This window comes from Pseudopipra pipra, chromosome Z (genome assembly GCF_036250125.1).
Source record: "Pseudopipra pipra isolate bDixPip1 chromosome Z, bDixPip1.hap1, whole genome shotgun sequence".
NCBI lineage: Eukaryota > Metazoa > Chordata > Aves > Passeriformes > Pipridae > Pseudopipra > Pseudopipra pipra.
In genome coordinates, this window is record NC_087581.1 from 33,231,936 (window position 1) to 33,244,446 (window position 12,511).

The 12,511-nt window shown below is 41.6% G+C and overlaps 1 protein-coding gene across 8 annotated transcripts in view; it reads left to right on the forward strand.

Moving 5' to 3' along the window:
- Nucleotides 1-12,511, forward strand: part of ADAMTSL1 (ADAMTS like 1) — a 399,489-nt gene that overhangs the window by 325,241 nt on the left and 61,737 nt on the right. For all 8 annotated transcript variants that reach the window (XM_064642565.1, XM_064642564.1, XM_064642566.1 and 5 more), the window contains one exon: nt 4,756-4,966. In XM_064642565.1, the coding sequence (XP_064498635.1) occupies nt 4,756-4,966 (211 nt within the window). The remainder of the gene's footprint in view (nt 1-4,755; nt 4,967-12,511) is intronic.

The window sequence follows — 12,511 nt, forward strand, 5'->3', positions numbered from 1 at the left end:
TCATCTGCATAGTGGCTCAGTCTAGACTAGATATTTGTCACAGGCTAGCCCATGTTTCACCAGTTCTGGTCTCATTCACATCTGGCATTCAGCACAGAGCCAGGAAGAAGGTCCTGCTCACTTCATCCTCCAGTTCTTCACCTGAACTGCTGGTGCACAGTATGATATTGATAATTTATTTTTTTTTTACAAGAAAGAAGAAAAATTATTTCTGATTAAAATTAAATTTATAGAACTCTTAAGAATTTCATGTTTAAGTTATGTGTTAGAAGTTTTTTTCTTTTCCTTTCAAACAGCCTGAACCTGAACACCAATGTGCAAGTTTAATTTGGGCATCACAAGGAAGATTTTTGTTAACTATGTCGAGATAATTAGAAATAACATGATTAAGCTGTTTTTTGAGAGAATCTCTAATGTTTTAGACTTACATTAATAATATGGAATAATTATTCTGTGATAGTAATCAGGATTTTCAGATTATTGAGCCTTTTTTGGCAATTGGAGCTTCACAGTTGTTCTCTTTCTTTTATTCAAGGGAGCTGCAAATATTTACCTTTTAAAGCACACTGATGATGATTGATTGTGGAAACTGCTTGTTTACCTGGAGTTTAGCATATGCATAAGCATTACTTAGATAGGCCTAATTTATTTAATGAGAATGTTCCAGAAAATTTCAGTTTCTCATTGGTCCTTTAGAAATTGGACTTATAATTCATAAAAGTAATTTTATATTACAGATTTTTAGTCTAATTCATAATATGAACTGACTGATGAACTTCCTAACTCATGTTTTTCTGTTCATAAAATCTGTCCGTTACTAATTCACTTTTAGTTTCTAGTTCCTAGAAATGTAAGAAATTTTTGCAAGTGCTCCAGTTGGTTGGCTTTCTAATGAATTTTTATCTTTACTTTAGACTACACCCTTAGCATTGTGTGTAAGAAAACCTAAAGGAAAACCATTGCCTTGAGCAGTTAGATCAAGTACACTACTTAGTGTGCCTGTCTTCATAAGCATTGTAGGTCTTCATAGTTGACCAACACTAAAAAAACTACTAAAGCATCCTGCTGGAAGAAGGAAACCATTCATTTGGAAAGTTAAAGGTTTCTGTGATCAGTTTTGATTTTGAAAGTTTGATGATAGTTGAAAGAAGTTGTATTTTTGGCCCATCCTCTGGTCCCTGTATATTTCCAGTGGCAACTTGTTTTCATCATTTAGAAAATGTGCATATGCGTGTATTCTAATACATGTATCACTAATATACGCATATTAATTTCAACATATCCAGCCCTATGAATTACCTCTTTCCCGTTACATTCCTCTTTGTTAGCCATCTCTAAATTCTCTGTGTTTTTGAATTAATTTAGGTTTTGTTCTATCGGTTCAAGTATTCCATGTATTTTATGTATATCAGCAGAGTTATATATGTATATCCTGCAGAGAATGAAAAGCTTTTGAAATATTTTTTACATTAAGTACAGTAGTTGAAATATTTTAAAAATCTGGTTGGTGCTTAAATACATAACCACTGCTTAGATACATAGGAGACAGAGATGGACAACTGAAGAACTGACAGACCTAGGGTCAGGACAAGCCAATGATTTATGAGTATAGATGAGCCAAAGTCCTACTATAAGATTTAAAAACCACTGTTTCTCTGTTCCTACTTCTTAGTACAGCCTTGGGCAGTAGTGAAGGAAAAAGAAGATGGGATAAAAAGTGTGTTTTGAATCAGAACTATGCAATCATTTCACCAGTCTTTGGGAAGCAATACAAGAAGTACCAAACCAATGATTTTCATCTTGTCTATAAATTAGGCAGTATGCAGACTTTTCCTAAGTCTGTACCTTAACAACAGCCACAGTCACTTTACAAAAATACCAGTTCCACTTGCACAAGGTTCCTTTATCTTAATTCTGTAACTACTGCATTCACCTTTAAAATTTAGGATTATTTCCTACTTGAATTTTAATTCTCGTATTGACACATATGTGCAGGGTATTCTTTTTGTGTTCCATATGCACTGAAAGAGCCAGTTCAGTATAGCCAAAACAGAAATAAAAATAGACAGAGGAATGCACAGATAAGTACCACATTAAATAAGACTGGAATTATTTCAGTTAGCATCACAACGCTCTACAGTAAAGGTAAAACTCTGTTACCTCAGAAAAGAAGTACTTAAAAAAAGTACTATCTCCAAAAGTACAAGTAGTCTAGAAACTAAATGGTAAATTTTGTAGGCTAATACTAGTTCAAATTGTTGCAAGCACCTTTAGCTGTTACAAAATAATCCTAGAGCCCTGTGATTCTGTAAAATTATCACTGATTTTCTCTGTGCTTTTTAGGACTTTGAAATTCTGCCAATCATATGTATAATTTATGGGTTTGGTTACTTGCGCATCCATACTCCACTTAGCACATCTCTACGCTGCTCTACATTCTTTACTTTGTATCTATGAAAGCCCATAAAAGTCACTTGGGACTACGAAAGTACAAGGGTAAGAGGGAATTTGACCTCATGGTTCTTGAGCACCTCTAAGGAATGTCCTGTTTGAAGCAGCTGGAAAGAATTGTGAACAAACCGATGTTACAGGTAGGGCGACGGATGCAACCTGAAGCATTCAGAAATTTCAGACACTGGAAAGGCAAATCCTTTCTCTTTACTGAAACACGGCTTTTCTTTCTAGAAGAGGAAACAGATAACCTCTTCTGCAGAAGCCAAGATGTCCAAAGGGTTTATGTGGCTTGCTAGCCACTGAGATATGAACTGCCAACAAAAACATTTTGCACTTATACCAATAACAAACAATGAATTGCTGGAGGCAACAGCTATTGCCAGCACTTGAATAAAAAAACTTTGGCAACTAACCATGTATAAAAATAAATTGTGAAATAAGAAAATGCCTTCTTTTCAGCACCTACTCAAATATCTTATTTTAGATTGTGCCAAAACTGAAGGGTAGATGATAGTCACATTAATTCTGACTGACAATTTCATGGGAAAATCTGGGAAGACATCTCCCCCCAGATCATTCATGTGGAGAACATACTCCAGCTGACCTTAACTGGCTGCCATATGTCACTCCTAGTCCACTGATAAATAGCTCCCAGTACAGGTATCAGGATTACTGTCCTTCAGTGTATTATGGCCTGGAAAGTGACCATGGTAACTTCTAACTCAGTGTGCAAGATGCATTTGTTGTTAGAAAAGGTTAAACAGATTTTTGTCATTGCTACTAACAGAACCAAGACTGTTGTATAAAAGCAAACTACAGCATCGTTAGAGTTTACCATGATGCTCGGGATGTATTCTGTCCTGTTATAAAATCAGAGAATGTCACCAGCAGATGGAGCGTGGAAGGGGAGCAATGTGCCTTTGATCCCTCAGCATATCATCTAGGGAGGAAAAAGTACTTCTTACATGCTAGCTATTTCAATTTGTTAAGGCTGTTACTGAGAGGGAGGAAACAAATGCTCAAAATAATTTTATAAAATAAATAGAGGTTAGAATTGTTCTGTGATTGTAGGATGGCACAATCTTGAATGATTATTTAAGTGATGTGTTTGCTAATGTGATGTGTTTTAAATGTGCTGAGCTATTTCCATTAATGGCAGATCTCAGACCATCAGACTCGTTTTCCTCTCCTTCATTCTACTGACATCTATCTTAACTTTCTTTCATTATCTGCCTCCATCCTATGCGGAACCGGAGGGTATCCTCCTTCACAGTCACTCTCTTTAACCTCCTGCCTGGATTTGCTTTCTTCAAAGACTAATTCTCTGAGACTTCCTTTTCCTGAATTTTTAATTTATTCCCTCAGCAATCAGTTTCAATAATGTTCAAGCTGGAAAGAAATTAATTAGACTTTCTTCAGAATTAGAAAAGTAGCACTATCTGGCTTTCATACTTTCATTTTGAATGTGGGAATATGTCCAGATCAGTGTAGAGTTTTGCATGAAGCTGATGGGAAGACTATTTTCTTATATTCTCCTTCTGAATATATGACGTTTTTGTGTATACATTTCTGCATATCCCTGAAGTGCTTTCTATTAGAGCACGTGAGTGGAAGATCTAATATTTTAGCAATTTTCTATGTTTGGTTGACAGAATTAGGGCTTGTATTGAGTACAGCTCAAACAGCAGAAATCTGATTTTAGCGCGATGAACACTGAAATTCAGTTATCAATAATCCTGTTGATGCAGAATTTATGTAACTAGTGCAGAGCTAGTTCAGTGACAGAGTGATCATCCAGGGGTTGAAGATCATACCCTGCCCTCCCATTGCATCTCTCAAGGCCTTAGTGCGTCCTATCTCCACAGCATGGAAAAGTCCATCGGGAATGCCACAACTGGGTCTTCTGGAAGAAATTCATGCTCAGCATTTCACTTTTGCATCTCTTTAATTAAACCTTTGTTAATATCTTCTTTTATTTTTTGCTAATTAATCCATTCTGTCTTGAAAAAATTGGCTAGGCTCCTGCACACTAAAACCTCTTAAGGTAGGACACAACACTGTTCCTGTGATATTGCAGGAATCCCAGAGACCTGGAGTCCAAGAGCTTTTGACAGGAGCTGAAAATGCAGAACTGTGAGTATTCACCTTAGCCTCATCCTCCAGCTACAAGAGTGACAGTGATCAGAGAAGAAAAATTGCCTTTCTTTTACTCTTTCTTTACTCCATCTGTCACTGTAATAAGAGAAAAATTAAGGTGATTTTATTCTGTGCTTAAGGTTCTCTCTCCTGACCCCTTCACAGGTGGGAGATTGGGAAATGGAGCACCTGCAGTCTTACCTGTGGGGTTGGTTTACAGACACGAGATGTCTTCTGTTCTCATCTCCTATCAAGAGAGACTAATGAGACTGTGATTTTGGCAGATGAACTGTGCTCTAAACCTAAGCCATCCCTTGTGCAAGGCTGTAATCGCTTTGACTGCCCGCCCTCCTGGTATCCTACAGAATGGCAAGAGGTAAGAATGTATGTATAATCTCGTTTTGTGACTGCTAAAAGTAGTCATTACACACATATCAGTGATCAGGGGGTTGGAGCATCTCTCCTGTGAAGATGGGCTGGAGACCTGGAGTAGGGAAGGCTTCAGGAAGACGTTATAGCAGTCTTACAGTACATGAAGGATGCCTGCAAAAAAGCTCTGAAGAGGGACTTTTGACATGGACATGTGGTCATAGGACAAAGGGTAATGGATAAAACTGAAAGAGGGTAGATTTAGTTTAGAAATTAGGATGAAATTCTTCAGTGTGAGGTGGTGAGGCACTGGAACAGTTTGCCTGGAGGAGATGTGGCTGCCCCCTTCCCAGAAGTGTTCCAGGCCAGGTTGCTCAAAGCTACATCCAACCTGGCCTGGTTAGCTAGTGGAAGCTATCCCTGCACATAGTGGTGGGGTTGTGTGTGGGATGGGCTGGGGTTGAACTAGATGATCATTAAGGTCCCTTCTGACCCAAACCATTCTATGATTCTATGATTTTGCTTTATCCCGTCAAGAGGAATCATAAATCATTCTGGTGAGCCATTAGAAACTGCGAAGTATGCTTTTTGCTCTTAAAAAATACATGAACGTTTTCAGAGGTAAATAATGACTATAGCTATTTTTAATGCAAGGTTGTTGGAAAATCTTAACAGCTGGCTATGGATTCCAAACAAAAATATCTGGAATATGTTGGTCAGCTGCAGTGAGCAGATTTGGGTTAGCAATGTCAAGGTTTCTAGGAATACTAAACTAGAAGGATCAAGGATAAAAGAATCTGTAAAGCAGTTTGAGTATTCTGTATATTCTCAAATAATTAATTTAGTTTAGGAAAAGAAACACTCCTCATTCTTTGGAGTCACAAATGTGTATTAAACACTTCTCTTTGGGAGATAGATGCCTTATTACACTAATGATGAAAATTGCTGTCTACACAATGGGTCTGTACAAAGCTTTTAGTCTTTAGAAAGCAATCTGAAATTAGTTAATTTTCTGCCATTTTGTTGAAAATGAAAATACTTGTGTAATTCAAAAGACTTAAAGATGCTTTTTTATATGGTTATAATGCTGCATAGAAAGAAAGGACTGCTTTCTACAACTGCTGCACTGTTGTCAACGCTAAAGGAAAACTTAGCAGTGTGGTGTAGGTGCAAGCAAAAGGCCTGTTTGAATCTTCATTTCTGAGAGATGGAAGGCTTTATCCCATCTTATGAAGGCTTGACATATGCCTACCCAGTGTCTGTCTGTAAAATCTGGTCTTCACTTAACAACCAGGGAGATGTTAGTGTACTCACCTAAAGAAGCTGGTAAGTCCATGAAGCTGGAACAGCTCTGGGTTTGGGCAAGCAAGCCAGTAACAAAAATTTATGTTAGTCTGATGTTCTGGCAATGCTAGATAACTATCCTATGGCTTTAGTCCTGTGTTTAAAGCAATTCAGTCATAGTTCATGCTTTAATTTGTCTACTGATATTCACACACACCTGTACTTTTGAAAAGTTCTAGGCTATAGTCATACATAAATGCTATATTTGCAAATAGCAAATAGTATTCTTCTGGTGCATCTCATAATAACATAATCAAGTCAAGCATTTCAAAATTAGGATATGCTAGAAGGTGCAACTCTGCTTGTTAAAATCCTGTAATTGCCACAGTCCTTACAGAAGGCAATTCTCTGTAAGTTTATTTGAACAGTCAGAAGAGATATATGTTATAGCATGCTGAAAAATTGACTTTCTGCTAAGTGACCATTAACTATAGGCCACTCTAGAACATTATCAAAATTGTTTCTGCTAGAGCTATCTCCAGACAGATTTTGTCAAGATTTGAATATTTTCCTCAACAGTGTAAACAGGCATATTTTTGCCTGTTTAAAGTCATTTTTGTGACTGCTCAAGGGCTCTCAAATGCTGTCTTTTTGAAAGGTGTAGCAGATCTTAGTGAGGGGAAACTTGATTAAGTATAAAGTATTTAACAACTATATTAATCAGCTGTCTTCTGTGGGCTGAGAGAGAACCTGTGCTGTAACTCATTGCTGCAGCATAACAAAGGTCATGTTGTAGCTCTTCTGCCTTACTTCCACAGACTTTTCAGGCTGGCCAGCTGTGAACATAGCTGTTTGCTACCTCAGCACTGAATCTTTCTTGTGCTTACCTTTCAACGGAGGAAAACAGCACAAAGATGTGCTTCTCTATCTACTTTCTTCTGCCTCTGTTTAGTGAGTACAGCAAGAAAAAACCCCTCAAATCCATCAAAATCAATTTCCATTCTCGCAGTTTTTAAGGACATCTCTTTTCTTTCTTTGCATCACCAACATCTGTACAGTTACTCCCACCCTGTAGGAAAGCCAAGCCTTGCAGCTCAGTCTCACGCAGGTTTCCCATGGGTGACGTCCATGTGAAAACCTGCACCATCAGGACTGTGCATTGCACTTAGGGATTATTGCAGCTGTTGGCTTCTGAGATGTGTGAGAGAAAAAAAACATTCGAACAGGATGTGAGTGGCTGAGACATCTTCTGGAGGTGAGCTCCAGTCATGCAGCAGAGCTGCTGTGCAACCCTCCAGCAGAAGAAACCCTGCAGGATTTCTTTCCTTGCATTAAGGAATGCACAACATCCCATCTCCCCAGGGTCCTATGAGGGTACCCCCTAACAGGGAGATGAAGGGCCCTGCATCAAGATGCCTTCATTGCCCTAGGGGAGGTTCTTTAAAGCTTCATCGACATGAAAGGGTGACATCTGTTCTCCACGCAGCCTACTTTCAAGCCATTTCTTTGGTTTCATCTGTGGAGTTCATTGTGCTTTTCAGAGCACTCCCTCACACTAGTTTCATGCAAACAAACGAATCAAAATATTTAAACTGTAAGTAGTGTTTTCTATGGCCTTTTATGCTTGTAAGAAAGGACTGTCTGAATTAAATGTTATTTGAAGCCCCAGTGTTCCTGGCAGATAAATACATGATGATTATCAGTGTTGTAACATTCCAAACAATTTTTAAAACATCTCTTTACGGATTCCAGACTATTTGTTTTAAAACAGTTCTGTTTTTTAATGAAATCCATTAGAACATTTATCTCATTTTCAGTAGTGTGCTTCTGGAGCAAGGAGCTTCTGTCTTTCAAGGAAAATGTGTATCCTAAATCACAGAATCACAGAATATGCTGAGTTGGAAGAGACCCACAAGGATCATCGAGTCCAACCCTTAGCCCTGCATAGGACCATCCCCAAGAGCCACATCCAAATGCTTCTTGAACTCTGTCAGGCTTGGTGCTGTGACCACTTTCCTGGAGAGCCTGTTCAATTCCCCACCACCCTCTGGGTGAAGAACCTTTTCCTAATATCCAACCTAAACCTGCCCTGACACAACTTCAGGCCATTCCCTTGGATCCTGTCACTGGTCATCACAGAGAAGAGATCAGTGCCTGCCCTTCCTCTTCCCCTCAGGAGGAAGTTGTGACTGCAATGAGGTTGCACCTCAGTCTCCTCTGGGCTGAACAGACCAAGTGACCTCAGCCACTCCTCATATGGCTTCCCCTCAAGATCCTTCAATATCTTCCTTGTCCTCCTTTGGACACTCTCTAAAAAGTTAATATCTTTCCTATATTGAGGTGCCCAAAACTGCACACAATATTCAAGGTGAGGCCACTCCAGTGCAGAGCAGAGCGGGACAATCCCCTCCCTCGACCAGCTTGCCATGCTTTGCCTGGTGCCCCCCAAGACACAGTTGGCCCTCCTGGCTGCCAGGGCACTGCTGACTCATATTCAACTTGCCATCAACCAGGACCCCCAGATCCCTTTCCACAGCACTGCCTTCAAGCATCTCATCAACCAGTCTGTACAAACATCTGGGGTTCCCCCATCCCAGGTGCAGGATCCCACACTTTCCCTTATTTAACTTCATATGGTTGGTGATTGCCCACTCCTCTGATTTGTTGAGGTTTCTCTGCAGGGCCTCCCTGCCTTCGAGGGAGTCAACAGCTCCTCCCAGTTTTGTGTCATCTGCAAACTGGCTGATGATGTCCAGTTCTGCATCCAAGTCATTTATGAAGATGTTTGAAGAGCACAGGGCCCAAGATGGAGCCCTGTAGAACCCCACTAGTGACAGGTCACCAGGCTGATGTCACCCCATTCACTATTACCCTCTGTGCTCAACCCATGAGCCAATTGCTCACCCACTGCATGATGTGTTTATCCAACTGTTTGCTGGACATTTTGTCCAGAAGGATTCTGTGAGAGACAGTGTAGAAAGCTTTACTGAAATCCAAAAAGATTACATCAACTGTCTTCCCTTGATCAGCTAGGTGGGTTACCTTGTCATAGAAGGAAGTCAGATTGGATAAGTAGGACTTTCCTCTCATGAGGCTGTGCTGGCTGTGACCAATGACTGTGTTGTCTTTCAGTTGCTTTTCAATACTTCCCCAAATAATTTTCTCCATGACTTTACCAGGCACTGAAGTGAGACTGACAGGCCTGTAGTTTCTGGGGTCCTCCTCCCTGCCCTTCTTGAAAATCTTGAACAACATTCTCCAGCTTCCAATCAGCTGAGACCTCTCCAGATTCCCAAGACCGGTCAAAAATCATCGAGAGAGATTCTGTGATGACAACATGTCTTAGTTTAGCAAGACACAAATGTCCGTTAAGGAGGGTGTGGGGGCCAGAAAAAGAAGAGCCACCCTCCTCCCTCCCTCCACATTATTACAACTTTGAGATTAGGAGGCTTCAGGTGAAAGGTGTAGAAAAGGAAAATAACAACTCTTTATTAACAAGCCCAAATAAACAACAATGGTGCAACCAGAACTTTCAAAAGAAACAAAACAACGTCCTAATTCCCCGGGCAAAGTGGGGGGGGAGGGGACAGCCAAAAAAACCGAGGATGGCTATTGCTCTGTCTGTTGGTGGACAGCCAGCCCTTCAGACAAAGGGGCTTCTGAGGAGTGGCGCTGGCTGGTTAAAAAAGACCAACCTCCCCTCACTCCTGTGCTGCTTTGCACGTGGCCCTGCACCTTCCCCCTCCCCCCCCCTTGAGAAAAAGCAGATGAGGGGGAGGGAGATCAATATTTGGAAAAAATTCCAACATTTCTTTTAAAACCTATGACACATCAGCAGCTCTTTGAGGGTTCTAGGATGAATCCCATCAGGCCCTGTAGATTTCTAGGGATCCAGCTGGAGCAGCAGATCCTGCACAGTTTCAGGGTGCACTAGTTGATCATTCTCACAGTCGTGGTCCTCCAGTTCAGGGCACTGAGACACCCTTGTCCATCATCCACGTTGAAGACAGAGGCAAAGAAATCATTAAACACCTCTGCCTTGTCTCTGATCCTGTTTGTGAGATGACCATCCTCATCCTGTAACAGGCGGATGATATTTCTATACTGCCTCTTGACATTTAATGTATTTGAAAAAACTGTTTATTGTCCCCTACATTTCTGGCCAGCTGCAACTCCAGTTGGGCTTTGGCCACAAGCAGCATCTCTGAATTCTTCCCATGTCACTTGACCTTGCTTCCACTGGGCATACACCTTCCCTTTTTGCCTTAACTCCAAGAGAAGATTCCTGTTCAGCCAAGCTGTCCTTCTGCCTCACCTGCTTGATTTCTAACATTTAGGAATTGCTGTCCATGTGCCCTTAGGAGGTGGTTTGAAAAGTGACCAGCATTCATGGACCCTAACACCTTCAAAAACATTTTTCCATGGGACCTTACTTACTAATTCCTTGAGCAGCCCGAAGTCTGCTCTCCTCATGTCCAGAGCTGAGGTTTTGCTGGCACTTTTCCTCCTGGCAATGGAGATTTTAAACTCCATCACTTTGTGGTTGCTGTGACCAAGACAGCTGCCAGTCTCCACTTTGCTCACAAGATCCACTCTGTTGACAGGCAGCAGATCAAGGAGGGCATCTTTCCATGTTGGCTCCCTTAGGACCTGTTCCATAAAGTTGTCGTTCAGGTTCTTTAGGAATCTTCTGGCCAGGTTTATACCAGCTGTGTGATGTTCCCAGTTGATTTCAGGCAAGTTGAAGTCCCTCATAAGGGGAGGGGGAATTGACTTGGTAGTCTCCCTTAGTTTCTCAAATAATAATTCATTGGCATCGCTGTCCTGGCTGGGTATACAGCAGACTTCCATGATGATATCCACATTATTTGTTTGCCCCTTGTGGTGGTTTGAGACCCTCGAAAATCCAATTTCCAAGTCCAAGCCCCCCTCCCACAACTCACCCCAGTGTGAGAGGGGTTTTCCAGACACAACACAAGACTCAATATGGGGGGAAGGGAATTATATTACAGTTATTACATAAATAAATATTATAATACATTATATACATAATCCTAACTATCTCTCCTATGGTAAAGCAATATTTACATTAGATCAAATCTCTTTTCCCTATAATAAAAGTCCAGATGGGAAGAAGGAAGGATCCTTTCCACTTTCAGGGCAGCAGTGTCTCTCCTCTTCAATCCAGCAGTCGTAGCTGGATTGTCATAGCTGGATTGTCATAGCTGGAAGATTTCTCCCTCCATTACAATACAAGGGGTCTCCTTTCACCTCTCTCAGCCCTTCAGCTCCAAGTGAAGGTCTCTCTCCCGTGGGCTTGCAAAAGCAGGGACAAAACTCAATCATGTCATGGGGTGTAAGACATCCCATTAAAGTCCCTTCCTCAGGGGATTCAAACTCCTCCTGAGTCAGAACGTTTAGGGCAGCTCTCAGTTCAGTCTTTGCCCCAATCGTCCTACCAGAGCTCCTCTGCTCTGTCTCAACTGCCAATGTGGCAGCAGCGGAGGGGCAAAGCCACCTCCTCTGCATTCCATCCTGGTCCAGCTCTCAGGACGTCTCCGAGCTCTCAGCTCTTCTCTCTCTCTGCTGCATGCTGCATTTTAGGACTCTCATCAGGTAGAAGTCCACCCCCTCCTCCCAGGAGGGGTCTCAAAGGGGTTTTGGGGAGATTTAATTCAGTCTTACCCCCAAAACTGTCTCTGTTGAGCTTAGTCCTCTCTCTCTCTCTCTCCGTCAGACATCTAAGTGTCTCTCAGCTTGGCTGCAATGCTGTCTTTGCTGCTTATTATCTTTTTGGCTCTCAGCCACAGTTCTCCATTCACTGCTGCTCCACCGCAGCTTTCAGTATCTCTGGCTGCCCACTCACAGCAAGGAAACTTCCCCCAGCTCTTAGCTACAGTACTTGGCCCAGTTTAACACTGTTCCAAGTTCCTGCAGCCCCCAGCCGGGGGCTGGGGGGCCTAGCCCCCAGCAGGGCTCCTGGCTCTTCTCCCCTCATGGCCTAAAACATGGCCACTTCTCCTCCAACTAGGTCATTATCCTTCTTTTCCAGTCTGGTGTGATATGTTTTAATTTTGCAGGGGCGCTGATTGGGTCAACACCAAGAAACACCACCCCCTTGGGCGTTACCTTTTTTTTTTTTTCCACCACACCCCTTGATTCTTACCCAGAGGCTCTCAACCGTGCCATTCCCAACTGTGAGCTCCCATACATTCTAACCCTTCTATTACATACAGTGCCACCCCTCCACCTCTTCTGCCCTGCCTAT